Source organism: Lepidochelys kempii, chromosome 25 (genome assembly GCF_965140265.1).
Source record: "Lepidochelys kempii isolate rLepKem1 chromosome 25, rLepKem1.hap2, whole genome shotgun sequence".
In the NCBI taxonomy this organism is placed as follows: domain Eukaryota; kingdom Metazoa; phylum Chordata; order Testudines; family Cheloniidae; genus Lepidochelys; species Lepidochelys kempii.
The window spans coordinates 5,120,245-5,140,784 of record NC_133280.1 but is presented as its reverse complement, the minus strand read 5'-3'; the positions used below and the strand labels follow the sequence as shown (position 1 = coordinate 5,140,784).

At 46.8% G+C, this 20,540-nt stretch overlaps 1 protein-coding gene and 1 long non-coding RNA gene across 7 annotated transcripts in view; one reads left to right on the top strand and one right to left on the bottom strand.

Moving 5' to 3' along the window:
* Positions 1-20,540, top strand: part of MBD3 (methyl-CpG binding domain protein 3) — an 86,733-nt gene that overhangs the window by 18,229 nt on the left and 47,964 nt on the right. For 5 of the 6 annotated variants that reach the window (XM_073324503.1, XM_073324502.1, XM_073324504.1 and 2 more), the window contains exons 4-7: positions 517-607; positions 1,191-1,368; positions 14,485-14,676; positions 16,109-16,243. In XM_073324503.1, coding sequence (XP_073180604.1) covers positions 517-607; positions 1,191-1,368; positions 14,485-14,671 — 456 coding nt within the window. In that variant the 3' untranslated portion in view covers positions 14,672-14,676; positions 16,109-16,243. Of the gene's footprint in view, positions 1-516; positions 608-1,190; positions 1,369-14,484; positions 14,677-16,108; positions 16,244-20,540 lie in introns of those variants that run through there. The other variant, XM_073324500.1, reaches the window with a different exon arrangement.
* LOC140903342 (uncharacterized) overlaps positions 6,337-20,540 on the bottom strand; it is a 41,953-nt gene continuing 27,749 nt past the window's right edge. Inside the window, exon 4 of the long non-coding RNA XR_012156227.1 lies at positions 6,337-6,565. This is a non-coding gene — a long non-coding RNA (uncharacterized lncRNA). The remainder of the gene's footprint in view (positions 6,566-20,540) is intronic.

Sequence of the window (20,540 nt, the reverse complement as noted above, 5' to 3'; positions counted from 1 at the left end):
AAAGAAAAGGAGTACTTGTGGCACCTTAGAGACTAACCAATTTATTTGAGCATGAGCTTTCGTGAGCTACAGCTCACTTCATCGGATGCATACCGTGGAAACTGCAGCAGACTTTATATATACACAGAGAATATGAAACAATACCTCCTCCCACCCCACTGTCCTGCTGGTAATAGCTTATCTAAAGTGATCATCAGGTGGGCCATTTCCAGCACAAATCCAGGTTTTCTCACCCTCCACCCCCCCACACAAATTCACTCTCCTGCTGGTGATAGCCCATTACCATTAGATAAGCTATTACCAGCAGGACAGTGGGGTGGGAGGAGGTATTGTTTCATATTCTCTGTGTATATATAAAGTCTGCTGCAGTTTCCACGGTATGCATCCGATGAAGTGAGCCAGACATATCTGCTCCAGTTCTCCGCTCCATAGCGTGCCATGGCAGGCAGGTGTTTTGCTGTGTTGTCAAGTGTGTTTCTATGTTTTACATAAATGAATAAATGTTTTCTTTGTTAGCTCTTCTGGGAGAAGAAACTAAGTGGACTGAATGCCTTTGACATTGCAGAAGAGCTGGTGAAAACAATGGACCTTCCAAAGGGTTTACAAGGTAATTAGATCATGCTTTTAACTATAGGCCTAACACTGTTGTATTAGCTATGTTTTGAAGGTACTGTGGGCTTAACCCACTTGCTGTCAGGTGTTTTGCACTTTGTGGACAACTCCCAACTTCAGAAACAACTGGTTATGACTGGGGTCAGGCTTAAATTCAGTGTACTTAGCCCTGAGGGGCATTGAGGGACAGTAGGAGAAAGTGACATGTCACTCAACAGCATCTCTTGTACTCAAGTTAATTAAGGAGCTCTTTTGATAGGTCCCAAAGGAAGTTTCAGCCATCCATCCTTGTGGGAGGATAGCTGTAATGGAGTGATAGTCCTCCAGGCTTAGACTGGGATGTGTAGGACACCTGGGAAAAAGAAGAAAATGAGTGTACCATTTTAAAATATAAAGGAATTGCTATGCCATTGGGTCAGCAGGATCTGTTTAATGTGGGATGCGTAGAACAAATGTGTTGACTTTTAAAGTATCAGTACACAGCTCTGCAACTTATAAAATAAAGAATGCAGCAGCCTGTATTATTTTTAGTTATTGCTGTTAAATTGGTGGAAATTACAGAATTTTTCTCTCCTTAGGGGTTGGACCTGGTTGCACAGATGAAACCCTTCTGTCTGCTATAGCTAGTGCCTTGCACACTAGCACTATGCCCATCACTGGACAGCTCTCTGCAGCTGTGGAGAAGAACCCTGGAGTTTGGCTAAACACCTCACAGCCTCTCTGCAAAGCATTTATGGTGACGGATGAAGATATTAGGTATTAACAAGAAATGTCACTGGTTCTTTGCTTTGGGAATGGTTTTTGGGCGTAAAACAGTTAATGTCCTTTTTATCAAAGCTAAGCTTATGCCTGATAGATGAGTATGGTTCAATGGGTTTCTTTGATTGCTTTAAACTAGTGTGTCAAATTATTAACTTGATTTCACAGGAAACGAAAGAAAAGAACATTACCTCTGACTATTGTGTTGGACTAGGTTAGTTTTACCTCTTGCATCTTTTGAGGAAAGAAATACTTTGTCACCCTGGTAGAGGACAACACTGCAGATTTCTGTTCTTCTGAAGGCACCTGTTACTTTTAATCGCCAAAGAACAGGCCCAAGGAAGCTTTGAGCAGAGCCATCAGTTCACTAAATTTCATGCTCCCTGATAATCATGCTGTGTGAAAGTGGTATATGCTATATTAAGTCATGACGAAAACAATGACTTTGAACTCCAGCTTCATTATTACTCAAAATGCTTCCCTGTTTGCATGGCACTAGCAATATTTACTGCAATACTGTAGATTTATAGCAGATCTTCAAGGCAGCAGCTGCCTCTGGTGGGGAGGGGTGTGCATGTGCGCAAATTATCCTTTTTGTATTTCTGCAGAACAATATTTTCATTGGAGGAAGATTTTTTTCAAAATTTAAAAAACCTGCAGTTGCTTCCTTTCTTTCTTTTCTTGACTTTTTGTATAAATGTAACAGTGTCTCCGAAGGAGTCACCTTCAGTTATTGAAGGGACCTCTGATTCTAAAAGCTTTGACTCCTTAAGCTAAAGGACTAGGTTCATTAGCTCAAAAATAGTAGCAGACACACAAACTGTTTGTTGTTATTTAGCTACTAGAGGGGAATAAAGAGCCCCATTAGCATGTTAGTGTGCGTAACATAAGCTCTGGTAGGATGGATTTGGATCTTTTCTCATTGGATCAGAAAAGTGTGACTCCCTCCAGAACTCCTTCAAAGGCAGATCTTTCAGTTTCAGAAACTGAAAGCCTGTATTAGAGAGGGAAACAGTTCAAATTAACATAGAGCTAGGTGAAATCCCATTTGTCTGAAAATACCATCTCTTAGGGTTCTCACTCATAGGCCGTAGCTCCTTATTATGAGGCTAATAATAACTAGCAGGACTTTCCTAGCCCTTAAGTTTTCTGACCTTTCTGTGCAACAGTAGTAGAGTAGGTTTCAGAGTAGCAGCCGTGTTAGTCTGTATTCGCAAAAAGAAAAGGAGAACTTGTGGCACCTTAGAGACTAACCAATTTATTTGAGCATAAGCTTTCATGAGCTACACCTCGCTTCATCGGATGCATAAAGTGGAAAAGTGGTTTTTTCCACTTTATGCATCCGATGAAGCGAGGTGTAGCTCATGAAAGCTTATGCTCAAATAAATTGATTAGTCTTTAAGGTGCAACAAATACTCCTTTTCTTTTTAGTAGTAGAGTAGAAGGTGATGCAGTTCCCCTGGCGGTGAGAATTATCTGTCCTGGGAATTCTCATCCAATAGAGAATGGCTCTGTTTCGAACTAGCTGAAGAAAAGGTGTGGGGAACTCCTTGCACATTTGCTCAGTCTCAAAGGCAGAAAAAAAAATAATTACACCCTCTCAGAGCAGAGGTCCCCAAAATGTGGGGCATGGAGGAATGTTCAGAGGGAGGCATAGCTGGGGGCTGGGGCCTAGTCCAGTCCCCATGGGGGCAAGGAGGCTTGGTTCCTGGCCCTGCCCCCCCACCCCCTCATGCCTGGGGGCAGGCACAAACAGGGGTAAGGGGGGGCATGAGGTAAGAAGTGTGGGGACTACTGTCCCAGAGGAACGTTTCTGGCTGTGTCTTCCACCCTCTCCATGGAAGATTGGTGTTGGAAGAGGGCCATGTCCAGTAGAAAGCTTCTTTTTACCTGTAGTGCTGCACCCCAGATTCCTGAGCTACAGCACTGAAGTTCATTTGGACGGAGGTTACAGCCCTTTGCGTTGTAGACTACCAGGCTTTCATGGCAAAAGCTCAGGTGGAGCTGTGGAAGAACACCTCCGCTCTGGACAATTCTCTTACTCGAGAAAAATGCCACGAGATAAAAAAGCGAGTTCTTCTTCGAGTGATTGCTCATGTGTATTCCACAGTAGATGTGCGTACTCGCCACGTGCACCGGGGCCATAAGTTTTTCCCCTAGCAGTACTCGTAGGGGGAGCACTGATTCGGCTCCGGGTACCGCGACTTTCGTGCATGGCGACCCTTTGGTGCCTTCCACTAGCTGGCACCGCTCCCCATCTGCGGGACACAAGAAGCCGAGGAAAGGCCCGTCGTTGCAGTGGCATCAAGAGAAAGTAGGGGCAGAGGCTAGACCCATGTTAGGCAGCTCTCGTTCCCCTGCCCCCAGCCCCTAGGCCTCCCACTCAAGTTGAGCGGAGTAGCCCAGCCGTGTCTGGTCAGGTCTGTCCAGATGCCTTAGACGCCAGAGGTCTTGCAAATGGCTTGAGACGTCATAACCATGCCGGTACTGGGGGCACCGCCGGTGTCAGGCCCCCGCTCCAGAGGCAAACCACCGCTGGGCTCCCTGCAATCACCCCCAGCTCAGCGCAGGCCTTGGTCAGGAGACCGCACCCGACCCCCTCTCGCCGCCCAGCGATTGTTTGGGACAAAGTCCTCGTGCATCACCGTCGACGCCCACTAGACTGTCTGGTTGGGTGCCGTCCGAACGGGGCTCCCAGCACCGCTCCACGCTGTGGAGAGATTACAGATGTCACAGAGATAGGCGGTGCGGATGGTCACTGAGTCGTCGGGGCTACCGCAGTCGGTCATGGCATGGGTGCCGTCGCCGCTCCCCGTCAGACTCCTGCTCTCGCCCCCCGCAGCTCGAGGTGTAGATCGCTCAGTCACAGTCCCAGTCAGTCCCAGTCAGTCCTGCTCTCGCCCCCCGCAGCTCGAGGTGTAGATCGCTCAGTCACAGTCCCAGTCGCTCCCAGTCAGACTCCTGCTCTCGCCCCCCGCAGCTCGAGGTGTAGATCGCTGGCCCCGCGCCATCGAAGGTCCACGCATTGGAGCAGATAGTGGAACAGCAGCTATGAGCAATACTGACCCTCTGCTTCGGGGTTGTAGTCCTGTGGATGCCGTCACTCCAGGCACCGCTGTTCCTCCCGCAGTAGCGCCAGGTCACTTCTCAGCCCAACCTCTGCTTGCAGCCACCCCCCTCCTTGGGTCAGCCTAGTTAAGCCAACCCCTCTGGTGCCACCAGTGCTGCAGCAAGGGCAGTGGGCACCGTGGCCTCCGATGCAGCCCCAGGTGGGGGCTCGCTCAATAACTGGAGCTTCAGAGGTACCATTGGCCTCGCTCTCTAGGCCTCCGGGAGCTAAATCGGTGGGACATATGTCCCCAGCGCCTCGCCTGGAGTCCGACCAAGGGTTGGACTCACCAGTGCTGGCAGACACGCAGAGCTCCGTGCCGGCCTCCTCCCCCGCTCCGGGTGACAGAGTTGCGGCCCCTCTGACCTGCAGGAGGACTTCAGAGCACACCAGGAGCTCCTGAAAAGGGTAGCATCGAGCCTTAACCTCCAAGCAGAGGCGATGGAGGGGCCCTTGGACTCCCTTTTTAATGTCCTGTCCTCCCTGGTGCTGGGCAGGGTGGCTTTGCCCCTCCGCAAGGGGGTGGCAAACATTTTGAATGCCTTGTGGCAAACACCAGCTTCCCTGGCCCCCATTTCAAAGAAGGCAGAGCGCAAATATTTTGTACCCGCCAAAGGGCATGAATACCTTTATACCCATTCAGTGCCCAACTCCTTGGTGGTCGAATCTGTCAACCACAGAGAGAGACAGGGTCAACCAGCTCCCACACCCAAAAAGAAAGATTCAAGGAGACTGGACTCTTTCAGTAGGAAGCTGTATTCATCTTCAAGCTTCTAGCTGCGGGTGGCTAACGACCAAGCTCTCCTGAGCAGATACGAATTTAACTTGTGGGGCTCTCTGCCAAAATTCGAGGTCTCCCTCCCGGAGCAAGACAAGAAAGAATTCAAGTCGTGGCTGGAGGAGGGTGCAGCTGCTGCCAAAGCTGCCCTCCAGGAGGCTTTGGATGTGGCGGACATGGCTACTCGATCCATGGCCTCGGCAGTATCCATGCGGAGGGCATCATGGCTCCTGCTGTCCGGGCTATCCACGGAGTACCAGTCAATTTTGCAGGATCTCCCGTTTGATGGCAAGGCCCTGTTCGCAGAGCAAACAGACGCCAGGCTGCATGGCATGAAGGATTCCCACACGACCTTGCAGACCCTGGGCCTTTATATACTTCCGGCCAAGTTCAAGCCGCAGCAGGCCCCTGCCCAGGCTTCTGAGCCTAGATATGAGCCCGCGTATAACGGGTCTAAGGACCGGAAGGGGTGCGCTCAACAGCGGTCACGTCCTTCCCTGCAACCTGGGCCCTTTAAGGGCACGCAGGTGGGAAAAAGGCGTTTTTGATGGGGCACCAGGGGGTACCCGGGCAACTCCCGAGGAGACTCCCCCTTCAATAAAGCTTCCCTTCCGCAATCGCTTGTGTGCTTTCCTCTTGGAATGGTCGCGACTAACCTCGGACCAACGGGTCCTCAACACCATCTCTCGGGGCTACATGCTGCAGTTTGTCTCACCCCTGCCCAACCACCCCCTCATCCCTCGCTGGTCTGGGGGACCCATCACAAGTGGACCTGTTAGAGCAGGAAGTGGGCTGGCTCCTCAGTCTGGGAGCTGTGGAAATGGTACCCAGGGAGTTCAAGGGCAAGGGGTTTTACTCTCATTATTTCCGTATCCCCAAGGCGAAAGGGGGTCTCAGGCCTATCCTGGATCTGCGGGACCTGAACCAGTTCATGGTCAAGCTCAAGTTCCACATGGTCTCCCTGGCCTCTATCATACCCTTCCTGGACCCCGGGGATGGGGATTGGTACGCGGCCCTGGACCTGCAGGACGTGTATTTCCGTATTCATATGTTCAACGGACACAGGTGCTTCCTCTGGTTCCTAGTGGGGCAGAACCACTATCAGTTCATGGTCCTCCCATTTGGCCTGTTCACTGCCCCCAAGATGTTCACGAAGTGTATGTCAGTGGTGGCGGCGTACCTCAGGCGCCGGGGTGGGGTGGGTCCAGATCTTCCCCTACCTGGTCGACTGGCTGGTCAAGGGCAGCTCCTTGTTGCAGGTGCAGGACCACATGGCTCTCCTTTTGTCCACTTGTGCCAACCTGGGTCTGTTGGTAAACAAGACCAAGTCAACATTAGTTCCAGTCCAGTCCATAGAGTTCATCGGGGCACTCCTGGACGCCTCGATGGCCACGGCCTCCCTCCCGCCGGGCAGGTTCGAGACCCTGAAAGGGCTAATTGCCTTGGTCTTGAAATTCCCCGTGACAACAGCCAGGGCGTGCCTACAGTTCCTGGGTCACATGTCGGTGTGCACGTACATAGTATGCCACGCCAGACTCCGAATGAGGCCCCTCCAACTTTGGTTGGCCTCACAGTTCTCCCAGGCCCAGGACAGTATGGACAGTGTCCTCACCATGCCCGACCCGGTGATCGCCTCCCTATGGTGGTGGTCCTCCCCAAGCAACATGCTCCAAGGGGTCCCCTTCCGGGACTCAGCCCCGTCACTGGAGCTAGTGTCTGACATGTTGGACCTGGGTTGGGGGGCCCATATGGGGACAGTTCAGACCCAAGTGTTGTGGTCGACCCCGGAGTTGTCCCTCCACATAAACGTCGGGGAGCTTAGGGCAGTAGGCCTGGCGTGTGTGGCTTTCCTCTCGCACTTACAGGGCAAGATAATCAGGGTCCTCACGGACAACACAGCCTCGATGTTTTACATCAACAGGCAAGGCGGGACCCGGTCCTTGGCCCTCTGCCAAGAAGCCCTCAGGCTGTGGGACTTCTGTATAGCCCATGACATCTCCCTGAGGGTCTTCCACCTGCTGGGAGCCCGCAACACGCGGGCCAATCGTTTGAGCAGGGATTTCTCCTCCCAGCACGATGATCTCTCCACTCGGAGGTGGCTCACCAGACCTTCCGAGCGTGGGGAATTTCCCAGGTGGACCTGTTTGCGACGAGGCAGAACAGGCATTGCCCCTGGTTCTGCTGGGGGGAGGGAGCGTTGGGATGGGATGGGGTGCTATCAAGATGCCTTCCTCCTGCCGTGGTCAGTTCAGCTTCTCTATGCCTTCCCCCCTGTTCCCCGTCATCAGCAAGGTCCTAGAGAAGATGAAGTTAGACAAGGTACGGGACGTCCCCCTCATGAGCCTAGTGGTGGCCCCACCACAGCTGTTGCCTCTCTGCCCAGACTTGCTCTCCCAGAACTGAGGCAGTCTCTTCCACCCCAGTTTAGAGGTTCCCCACCTCACGGCGTGGCTGCTCAGTGGCTAGGTGGGGAGGAGCAGGCGTGTTCGGAAGGGGTCCAACACATCCTCCTGGAAAGTCGGCAGCCATCCAGACACCGAGCCTATTTGACAAAGTGGTCCAGGTTCTTCAGGTGGGCTGTTGAGCAGGGTGTTTCCCCGATGGCTGCCCTGATTCAGCTTATCCTGGTTTACCTCCTCCACCTTAGGACCCAGGGCCTGGAACTCCTCGGTCAGGGTGCACCTGGTGGCCATATCTGCCTTCCATCTGCCGGTGCAGGGTCGTATGGTGTTCTCCCATCCTTTGACTGGACAGTTCCTCAAGGGATTGGACCGTCTTTTCCCATATGCTAGGCCCCCTGTCCCACAGTGGGATCTGAACTTGGTGTTGTCCCGTCTCACGGGACCCCCTTTCGAACCTCTGGCCATGTGCTCCTGGTCTCATCTGTCATGGAAAGTGGCCTTCCTGGTTGCCATCGTGTCAGCCAGGCAGGTATTGGAGCTCAGGGCTCTGACCTCTGGACCCCCGTACACAGTTTTTCACAAGGATAAGGTCCAGCTCCTCCCACACCCCACGTTCCTCCGCCCTAAGATGGTCTCTGCCTTTCACATGGGCCAGGACATCTTCCTGCCTGTCCTCTGCCCCAAGCCTCACACATCCAATGAGGAATGCCTCCCCCACATGCTCGATGTGCGTAGGGCGCTGACTTTCTACCCGGAATGGACTAAGCCATTCAGGAAGTCTTCACATCTGTTTATTGCTTCGGCTGAGCTCATGAAGGGGCAGTCGTTCTCCACCCACCGCCCCTCTCGCTGGATCACCTCATGCATCTGCACCTGTTACAATCTGGCAGGAGTTCCCCCTCCACCAATCGTGAAGGCACAGTCAACACAGGCACAGGCCTCGTCAGCTGCCTTCGTGGCCCACGTCCCAATTCAGGACATCTGTAGGGCTGCTGCCTGGTCCTCTGTTCACACATTCACCTCACACTATGCGATTGTCTCCCAAACCAGGGACAACGCCGGATTCGGTAGGGCTGTACTCCGTCCCAGGAATCTGGGAACTCCTACCCACCTCCAACAGATACAGCTTGGAATCACCTACTGTGGAATACACATGAGCAATCACTCAAAGAAGAAAAGACAGTTAGTTACTTTTTTCCGAAACTGGTGTTCTTTGAGATGTGTTGCTCATGTCTGTTCCACATCCCACCCTCCTTCCCCTCTGTCAGAGTTGTCTGGCAAGAAGGAACCGAGGGTGGGGGGAGTGCACAGCTCCCCTTATACCTGCACCATGGAGGTCCCACTCCAGGGGGCACAGTAGTGCTCCCCCTACGGGTACTGCTAGGGGAAAGACTTCCGGCACCGGTGCACGTGGCAAGCATGCACACCTACTGTGGAATAGACATGAGCAACACACCTTTTTCCATAACTGGTGTTCTTCGAAATAACTGTCTTTTCTAAGGGTTTAGAGCGGACCTGACATTATGTTTGAGTGACTTTGCGGAAGGGTCTTTTGGAGTGGGCTGCTGCCTCACATTATAGGATGACTGTATGCTTGCTTGGTTGTGGACAACTGGTTTCTGTAGAAGGTCCTTTGAAAGTTTGAAAACCTGACCAACACAAGAGACTGACTTGTTTGGTGAGCAGATGGAGGCTACTTTGCAGAGGGCAAAGAGGACAAAGAGGACAAGGACCACTTGATATTTTCTTGGGCCTGTCTCACACCTCAGATCCTTTATAGGAAAGAATGGAAAGGGTCTACCTCAAAAACCATCTTTCATGAAAGTTTAATGGAATAGCCCTCTGCCTCAGTATCAGAAGTTGAAGGGTCTTCAGTCCCCTTTTAGCGTGCTCTAAAAACGGAAGGATTTTTGCAAGGTTCCAGAGTGTTTAGCAAGTCTGCTATTGCCAGTAGACTGCCAGGAATTTCCTGCCAGAGGCAGAATGGGAGCTATTTTACCATCTAAGGTCATTAGTCACATTAGGTGTATAGATCCTGAACATTGTTGCTTGGGACCATGAGATCAGGCTTTCAGAAAACACTCCATTGCCCATTACAAAAATTGTCTCAGGCTGTTCAATATCTGGAAGAGCTGCTGTAGGAAAGCCAATTCCTCCTGGCAGAGGGTCATCGAGCCTGTTCTAGTGGACAAAAGAGAGAGAAGGATATATTCTAGATGTTGATAGTCAAAAAGGTAGCTGGCCTCAGCCCTATCCTATATCTTGGGGAACACTCAGGGGGCCATTATGCCTCTTCTAGAGGGAGTTGAGGGTGGTCTTCTAGCACTAAGGACCATCGGAGATTTGAGTTATAAATAAAAAGTGATTCTGGTGCAATCAGGCTACCATGTTTTACATCCACCAGCAGGGAAGTTCTGGGTCATGCCTCCTTGGTCAGTAAGTTCTTCATGTGAGAGAGCAGGTTGTATTCCACAAGATGTTCCTAGTTACGTACTTGATAAGGAAGGAGAACACAATTGCAGGCTGATTTGATTCCTGGTATTTTCCTCCAGTGGAACACTGAAGCTGGATCTCTTTTCCACTTAGATAAAAAGCCTTCTCTGTATGGCACCAAGAGAAAATTCTATCAGCAAGGGATAATTTCTCCAACCACTGAGGAAGGAAACTTGCTTCTCTTTGGCTGGACAATAGAACAGCAACGTATTACTCTAGCATATCAGGGAGAGAGTACCTAGCTTGGATAGAGAGAGGTCCCATCTTGTACATTTGCAGAGCTGCCACCTGGTCTTTGGTACACACTTTTTCCCAGCACTATGCTCTTGTGCATGCTTCTAGGGCCAAAGTAGCCTTTAGTAATGCTCTTCCGTGGTCCCTATTGAATTATTCTCCTTAGCATCATTCTCATTCATTGGGGTACTGCTTGGGAACTTCCTGACATGGAACATCCACAGGGACAATAACTCAAATGAGAGGTTACTCATCTTGTACAGTAACTGGAGTTTTTGAGGAGTTTTGTCCCGATGGATGCCCTGCTGTCTGCCATCCTTCCCCTCTACTCCAGAGTCATTCTCTCTCGACTTCATGGTTGAGAAGGAACTAGAGCAGCAACAGGTCTGACCTTCCCTATGTACCCTTCTGCTGGAGCACAAGGATGTGTAGGGTGTAACCATGGACCTGCAAATACTGCTGACGGAATCTCCAATCCGGAGCTCACAGGCTCATACACATCCTGATGCGGAGCACCCATAGGAACAAAACATCTCCAAATTCTCCAGTTACTGTACAAGATAAGTTAACCTCTCCTTTCTATATTGTTGACATTGGCTTTGCTATTTCTACTTGTTGCAACTTTGCAATCCTTTTTTTCTTTTGGGGACATGTCTCAAGCTTCTTGCTCTCATAGAATGGTATCTGCAGAAAAGAGAAAATTAATTCTGCTTCATTGATGATATAGGATTCTCATTCATCTGCCTATCTCCTCAGAATTTGAAGGTTAATTTTCTTTTGAGGTGCCTTCCTCTGGAGTGCATTTTTGAACTGGTGTTTTCTTGTTCATTCCAATGAGCTGACTGCAACATTCTGAGGGCAGCATTTGTACTCTGAAGGGCTGGAGCATGCTGACTAGTAGGGGCTAGTAGTGATGCTGATTTCCGGGAACTACAGGCCAGTCAGCCTCACCTCAGTCCCTGGAAAAATCAAGGAGCAGGTCCACAAGGAATCAATTCTGAAGCACTTAAAGGAGAGGAAAGTGATCAGGAACAGTGAGCATGGATTCACCAAGGGCAAGTCATGCCTGACTAACCTAATTGCCTTCTACGATAAGGTAACTGGCTCTGTGGATGAGGGGAAAGCAGTGGATGTGTTATTCCTTGACTGTAGCAAAGCTTTTGATACGTCTCCCATAGTATTCTTGCCCGCAAGTTAAAGTAGTATGGGCTGGATGAATGGACTATAAGGTAGATAGAAAGCTGGCTAGATTGTTGGGCTCAATGGGTAGTGATCAATGGCTCCATGTCTAGTTGGCAGCCGGTATCAAGCGGAGTGTCCTAGGGGTCGGTCCTGGGGCTGGTTTTGTTCAATATCTTCATTAATGATCTGGAGGATGGCGTGGATTGCACCCTCAGCAAGTTTGCAGATTACAGTAAACTGGGAGGAGAGGTAGATACGCTGCAAGGTAGGGATAGGATACAGAGGGACCTAGACAAATTAGAGGATTGGGCCAAAAGAAATCTGATGAGGTTCAACAAAGAAGTGCAGAGTCCTGCACTTAGGACGGAAGAATCCCATGCACTGCTACAGACTAGGGACCAAATGGCTCGGCAGGAGTTCTGCAGAAAAGGACCTAGGGGTTACAGTGGACGAGAAGCTGGATATGAGTCAACAGTGTGCCCTTGTTGCCAAGAAGGCTAACGGCATTTTGCGCTGTATAAGTAGGAGCATTGCCAGCAGATCGAGGGACGTGATCGTTCCCTTCTATTCAGCATTGTTGAGGCCTCATCTGGAGTCATGTGTCCAGTTTTGAGCCCTACACTACAAGAACACTGTGGAAAAATTGGAAAGAGTCCAGTGGAAGGCAACAAAAATTATTAGAGGGCTGGAGCACATGACTTATGAGGAGAAGCTGAGGGAACTGGGATTATTTAGTCTGCAGAAGAGAAGAATGAGGGGGGATTTGTTAGCTGCTTTCAGTAACCTGAAAGGGGGTTCCAAAGAGGATGGATCTAGACTGTTCTCAGTGGTAGCAGATGACAGAGCAAGGAGTAAAGGTCTCAAGTTGCAGAGGGGGAGGTTTAGGTTGGATATTAGGAAAAACTTTTTCACTAGGAGGGTGGTGAAGCACTGGAATGGGTTACCTAGGGAGGTGGTGGAATCTCCTTCCTTTGAGGTTTTTAAGGTCAGGCTTGACAAAGCCCTGGCTGGGATGATTTAGTTGGGGATCGGTCCTGCTTTGAGCAGGGGGTTTGATTACATGACCTCCTGAGGTCCCTTCCAACCCTGATATTCTATGATTCTGTGAATGGTTTGTACTATTCTGATGACTTAGAGTCAAAAATCTTTAATAGGGAAGTTCTGCCAGGTTCAGGCCTAAGGGACTAAAAACCAGGAGTGAGAGATCCTACAAGATCTTTGTAAGATAAATAGTCATCCTTTGTTTGGCAGCCTGGAGAGTGACAGATGTGATTTAAGTGAGTGAAATGTAATTCTTCTCTACATCTCAAGCTTCTGACCTGTACTTAAATGCTGGCTGCAGTGACTGACCAGTATGTCTGACTGGCCTCTTGTTTCCTTGTAAGTTGCACTGAAAAGCAGAAGAAATTGCTTTTTTCCTCTCTATGCCCTGCTGTTAAATTCCTCTTCTGGCCATCTTCAGCTGTTCACTCCATACACTTTGGTTTGTACTAATGTCCATTATATGTATGGCTACAAAAACAGTGAGACAAGCACCTTTTTATTCAACAAGTTGGAGGATTAAATTGTCCTTATCTAAGACACTTTTAAAATAAACTGTCCCTAGGCTGGCTGGCTGCTCTCCTCTTGCCCAGTAGAGGAAAGTCTAACTTGTACAAGCCTATTGTGTGCTGAAAAGTCAAGGAAACATTGGATTCTGGGTCTGATTTCCATTTGCAAGGATACCTCAGATTCATTATGCTGAGCTCTGGCATTGTCCTGCTGCCTCTCTGATATTTGTGGATAATAAATCCATATCCTTTCTGAAGAATGGCTCTGGATTAAGGCTTTTGTGTACAGGGAAGGGTATGTGTGTCAAGCGTATGTTGCCTTAGGTCTGATGAGCCAAAGAGTTGAAACCCTTTGGGTGTCTACTTCGTTGTTTGCTGTGTTGTAAAATGAAGATACCAAATACCTCAGCTGTTGTATTTTTGCAAAGTAAGGCAGTTACAGAACATAAATTGTGATAATACACTTGGAATATAATCAGTCCAGTCCTCTTCTTTCAAAAGTCACTGTCCGTTATTACTGCTTCTTCCCCTATCTCTCATTTATCCTCAGAAGGCCTTAACATCCTTTTCTGTCTGGTAAACTTCTGTGCTTCTCTTCATCTCATACATGCAGGGAAGTAATTAACGTGGCACATCCAGTTCACATTTTATGCACTTGCATCTTCCATTGGCACGAGGTTGGGAATAGCTAACTGCTGATGCACCACACAAATAAAAAGTTTACTGACCCACTGTTTATCTGCAATGAACTAAATTGGGTGATGTTTTCCAGAAAACATCTTAAGGCTGGTCCGATTTCTGCCTTCAACCTGTTTAGTGTCCTAATTGTATTCCAACCTCTAACTTGAGAAGTTCAACTGCCAAGTGATTATGCTACCTAGTGTGCATTTCTGCTGCAGATTTACAAGAGAATATTTGTCTTTCGTGTGTGTGTGTACACATAAATAAAAAAAAAACCACAGAAACCTGTTACAAGTACATTGTTCGGGTTGCAAAATCAAGCACACAAAAATTAGCAAATGCCAGAATTAAAGTTACCTTTGAAACCTTAATTTGAACCTCTTGTGCATATGGATTATGCTCAGGCAAACACTTGGTATGCCAAATTTCAGCCCAAATGTTTGCCAACTGAAAACAGGGTCATATTATGGGAAGGGTTAGACAGACAGACTTGGTGTTGCTACCAGCTTCACCTATAATATATGTAAACATGATGTGATATTTTAAAATACTCTTTTTTTTTTTTTTTTTTTTTTGTAGCATCCCACATCACCTTGTCCAGCCTCACAGCTGAGGGATTTGCACTCCTTCCCTTGAACTTCGCAGCTGTGAAAAGTAATACAAGTATTTGTTCTTTCCTGGCAGGAAGCAGGAGGAGCTTGTACAGCAGGTGCGGAAGAGGCTGGAGGAAGCACTGATGGCTGACATGCTCGCCCATGTGGAGGAAATAGCAAGGGATGGGGAAGCTCCTTCAGAGAAGGAAGCGGGTGATGAAGAAGGGGAGGAGGAAGAGGAGGAACAAGACCATGACCAGGAAATGGAGAATGTATAGTCCAGGTAATGGTAACTCTGAACTATTACCTCCTTTCTCACCTTTCAGTTTGAATTGAATAGCACTGTAGTGAGGAAGAAAATGTATCCAAAAGGAATCTTAAAATTGGCACTAACATCCTTCTCCAGTATGCACATTAAAGGGGATAGTAGCTTCTTTGGATCTTTGAGCTGTTTCGTTTTTAAACCTTATCTCACAGGCTCAGTTCTACACAGATGGTGACAGTGACCTGAAAGTTGGGGTGGGGGGGGATTGATGTTAATGTGAAAGTAATTTGGGGGGCTTAATTCTAAATTGACAGGAGTCTCTGTCATAACTGAGATTAAAATTGAGATTAACCCCCTTTGGACATTCTTAGCGGAGAAGCTAGGTGGTCCCTCTAGGCCAGGAGTGAGATACTTTGGTGGAGACATTATATATGGAGTGAGCTTGCATTGTTACTGACTATTCTGTACCTATTCTTTGGATCAAATAGAGGATTTTGTTCTCCCGGATTGTCACTTGGTACTTATCACATGTTTAGTACACAACCAAGATACGTGGGTGCATTTTGAAGGAAGACTATTTATTCCATACTCAGCTATTTTAACTAATATTAATTTAAAAAATATCAAGCAGTGGTTTTATCTTCAACTCTTCATGTAGTGCCAACCCAAGATACTTCATGGATCTTCATTTAGTGTGTGATATGTACTGCAGTACGCAAACACAGTAAGCCATGTTATGGAAGGAAAGCTAACATTATTTGTGTTCTCTTGATGTATTGCTTAGTTACAACCCTAGCCAGGAGCCATATGTACCATCAGTTAAATTTATGCACTGAGACAAAAACAGCACTCAACGACTATTTAATGTTTGATCATTTTAAGTTATATTCCAGGAAAAACAACCAGTAATCTGTCACTGAAATGAGATAGCCAGTATCCTCGCGGCTTTGTTACTTAGACTGTAGACTTGTGAGCTTCTTAGGCAAGAAATAAAAACGTAGAGGAAGACGAACCTTAAAATGAACAAGAGAAAAAAGAAACTACTCCCCTTGGAGGCAGTGACAGCTGCATTTCAGTCCCGTGTAGGATCAGGAGTGACCTTTGTTTTTTCCATACTGGGAGGCTAATCATTATGATGGGATTTGTGTGGCCTATGGAAGATGCTGACTTATATTTGGGCTCCCTCCTCTTCCTTGTGTTGCCACTTGGATTAACTGTAGCCTTATTTGAGCACTCCGTACCTTTCGGTCCTTTCTGGTGAAACAGTCCAGCAACAGCAGCCAGCCAGATAAGATAACAGACTACCATGGTGAAAAGCTGAGGCCAAAGAGGCAGTTGTGTTGAAGATCTAGATGAGACCTCACCCTGATTCTTAAAGAGACCACTTGCTACAAAAACATAAAAGTCCCTGATGATTTACCAAGTGTTTCTCTCTGCTTCTTTCTTCCAGGGAGTTCCATCTAAGAATTCCTAGTCTAAACCCTATCAGCAGGGTCAGCACAACTATTTACAAAGCCAAGAGTGTCTGCAGACTAAATTGCACCAACCATCCAACTGTACCTTTTTGAGCATGTTCGATGTCCACTTCAGGAAAAAGTTGAGAAGCTGATTGCTCATTAATTGCTGGGTATTCTTGAAGATGAACTTAACTAAACTATACTTCCCCCTCCTTTTTCTAAAGGGTCAGGGGAATACAAAAGTGTGAAGGGGAATAAAGGAATGCAAAAGTGGGGGGAGAGCTAAAACTTGAAACCAGATTCCCTCTCTTATTCATGGGTCAATGATACAATGGGGTCAAATTTTTCAGACTTTTCTATCTTAGTACCTTTTAACAGTGACCTAGAGAAACCATTTTTTTCTCTCATCTGACACACAAGGAGGACAAGAGATGCTTTTTCACTCCTTGGCCACTTTGCTGTAGGCTACCTGTTTGTACCAGACTGTATGTTATAGATTGTCATTCTGTATGTGAATTCAGGTCACTGAATTTCATTTTTCTCTCAAGATCAGATAGGATTTGATGAGTAGTCCTAAGAGATGAGAAGTTGGTGCCTCTTCCACTTCAGGCTGTGATGAGCTCGGAAAGTTACACTCTGTGAATCAATTTTGTGTCCGTGACAACCTGGTTCTATAACTAGTTCCAACACCACTTTGAATGCTTTAGTTGCCAATACTTGGCAGTGAAGCCTGTGTGTCTCCAGACATAGCTCATTAGGCGTTTCAGAGCTAAGTATATCATTGTGTAGTATGAGTATTCAACTTTTGGTGTTAAGTCTGGTTGGAGACACCTTTGCAGCTAAAAATAGAAGGTTCAGTATGACTCATTTCTGGCCAACAATGAGGAAAATTTCCTCCTCTTTTCTGGTGCCAAGCACTCCAATCTCTGTTTTAGTATGTGTGGAGTGAAGGGAGTCCATTCCCATAGATTTGTCTATATATCTGCACGTGAAAGCAGTAATGTTCTGACCTCTTTTAAAACAAGAAAGGCAAAAGTTTTTGACTTTTCTATAATATCTAAAAATGAATCTAATGCTTTTTATTGAGCATTGACTCTTTCTTACTTGCATGTGCAGTGGAGTGACCAGCATTCTTTGTCGAACAGTGAAATGATGTGAAACCTGCCTTAATGTGTTCATAAGTTTTTTGGCTTCACCATGGGTACCTTGAATTATTCCTCAGTCTCTTATTGTGCAAATAGTGGGGGAAACTAGTGATGGATGAAAATTAATCCTCCAGGAGGGGTGGAATGAGGAGATTGAAGAAAATATCCACTTGATTGCAAATTCCTTTTGTCTTCGGGTATCCATGCATAATTCATGCCTGGAAGTGTCCACTGAGAATATATAAAAGATGGATTCAAATATTGCACCTCTAACCAGTTGTATGAGTTGCTGGTATCCCAAAATTTGGGACAGAAGTAGCTCCCCAGAGCCTCTGTCATATAGGAATGTTTAGCAATAACAGTGAGGACCCAGGGGCATTTCCTGGAAAGTAATGACCTCCTTTGGGTGTAGTTCTACTCAAGCCACTGGGTTGGTTGAGAAATCTCCCATGTCAAAGTGACTGATGCTATATTAACCCTTTCCTTTAAAAAAAAAAAAAAAATTCCGTGGGATTGTTGCTCATTTGGAGGACTACAAGAAAGCTGGATTTGTATTTTACTGCTGCTGTACTAGGCATTGTTTTGGCAATGGTACAGCTGCCAGTTAGAATTATTTTCATTTTTAAACAGTCTGTTATGGTAATTATTCTGTAAAACTGTCCTCCTGTAATTCATTGTGTTCAATTAAATGTTTCTTGCAGAAAGTAGAACTTTTTCTAGTCTGTGTCAGCCCGTTTTGAGTATCTGTGCTGTGCCATTGCAAGCTGTCCTTAAGGAGAAACTCTTGCACTGCGTTTTTAGATAATTTTTTGGGACCTGAAGGAGGGATATGCCATGTAAAAAACTGATCCTTACTGCAGTGTACTTCCATGCCTTCATTGTGGATGAGAGACTAGCAAAGTATCCTAAGAGCTTCATTAGCTATCTACTCCTCTGTCTGCCTACTCCCTCGCCTTTGACACTCTCTAACCCAGTGGTTCTCAGCCTATTTTTCAACTATTGTGGGCCGCGTATGCAGCTCTCTTATGTGTTATGTGGCCTGATCCACACAATATATATACTACCTATATGGCCCTGAGGATGTCACATGGGCCACAGCTCTGTGCTGACTGGGCCTCAGGTTGAGAGCCACTGCTGTAACCCATACTAGATTCTTGTTCCTTTAGACCTCATTACTCTTGTTCTGCATTGGATGAAAGGCAGGCGGGTAGGAAGTTGCAGTGAAAATATTTAATTTTCTTGAAATCCTAGTACCATCTAGTGATTACCATATTCTTCTCTGTAGCATGAATATAAAGCTTTTCCTTACGTGTATATGGTGTGAGGGTTGGGAGGAGATTCAAGAAGGCAATATAACTATCCCAAATCAAGTGAAACCACTGGGAGGACCATTTCTTCACGCCCCCCCCCCCCCATGACCCATCTCCTGTTGGTGCTCTGTTCTTTCCCTTCCATTTTTTATAAATGTATTTAATTTGGGGTTGATGAATCTTCTGTTTTTAAAAGCACCAACAGTGGCCAAAGATCCTCCTCGTGCTCCATCAACCGTAAATAATTTTACCTTTTTACCAGGACAGGTAGGTAAATACAAGACTACTTTTTCTGCTGTATCCATGCAGCGACATCTGAATTAGTTCGTCTGGTCACAGGACTCCACTGTGGGAATGATTGGTCCCCATTGGCAGGGTGAGGAAAGCTTCTGGTGCTTCATTAGTGTCTTGTTAATTGGTAGAGTAAATAGTAGATGCATGAAATCATGGCAAAACTCATTAACTTTTCCTAGTGCCTGGCAATACCTGTGCACACCAGTGGTACACCACCATTGGCAAGAGCATGCTCTGATCCGGGAGCAAGTGCGGCCTCTTTGGGGAAGAATCACAGATGAAGGTGTATGTCTCTTTAAACTAGAAAACTTAGTGCAGCTTCCATGGGCCCCAAGCATTCTTTTTAAAAAACAAACCCCCACAAATTCCAGGGCCAAGTAGCCTTAAGTATACTCTACACTCAGATTTTTGTACGGGTGGAACAATTTTGTTTAGGTGTGTAGTTTGTTCTTCCACTGGACTAATTATACCAGTACAACCCTCATACCAGTATAGCTTATTCCATCTCCTGTACAGCAGTAAGCTATACCAATAGAAGCACTCCTATACTGGTATTACTGCATCCTCTGTAGGGGAGTTGTGCCATTTTAACCATATCATTGTAGTTAAAGTGGTAAACTTGTGTGTGTAGACAAGGGCTAAAACTCCTATTGTTACTAAGTGGCTTTCAAATGATAGCTATAGATCACTTGACTTCATGAAAATAGTCTTAATACCCTTAAAGCTATAGCTTCAGAGTAGTCCATACTGTGCTGGGGAAACTAGTAATGCTTGGGCGCTATACTGCTTTCAGAACAAGAGTTCTCAAAGTGCAGGAGAGCCCAGAGGGGTGGGGATGAATTAACTTCTGTGAATGTGGTTTAAAAAAAAAAAATCCAGATAATTGTATTAAAAACATTTACAGCTGTGTATTTTTACATAGCAGCCATCTCTTTAAAGTTATGTTTGATAAGACTACTGACCTCCTAGACATACATGGTCCACTTATGCAATATGAGGCCAGTGGGTTGGCTGATGCTGAAAGGGACTGCTATATTGCATCATGCTCCTATCAGTTTACTTAGAAAAAACAAAACACAAAAAATGACAGCCTGCTAATCATGTAAGGCTCTGACTGGAGGAAAGGGAAAGAGGATGAGAAGTGTTAGTGCTGGAATGTCTTAGACTTGTATGTAATTTTACGATATTGTTAAAAGATCTTAAAAAGCAGTTCTGCTTTCCAAAATGACTGTAAAAATGATCTGTTAGTTAACAGTTCTAACTTTATCCTGTGCATTCAGTGTCAGATCTGCTGACTTTATGATCTTATTTTTTCTCACTACTGCTTTCTGCTCCTTCTGGCCCTGCAAAGCCAGCAAAGTTATGGGAAGAATTGATAGGGGAAGTAGAACTGGGTGGTAACCTGGGCAGCAGTGATGTTGAGATGGTCCAGTTCAGGATCCTGACAAAAGGAAGAAAGGAGAGCAGCAGAATACAGACCCTGGACTTCAGAAAAGCAGACTCTGACGCACTCAAGAAACTGATGGGCAGGATCCTCTGGGAGCCTAATATGAGGAGGAAAGGAGTCCAAAAGAGCTGGCTGTATTTTAAAGAAGCCTTATTCAGGGCGCAGGAACAAACTATCCTGATGTGCAGAAAGAATAGCAAATATGGCAGGAGACCCACTTGGCTTAACA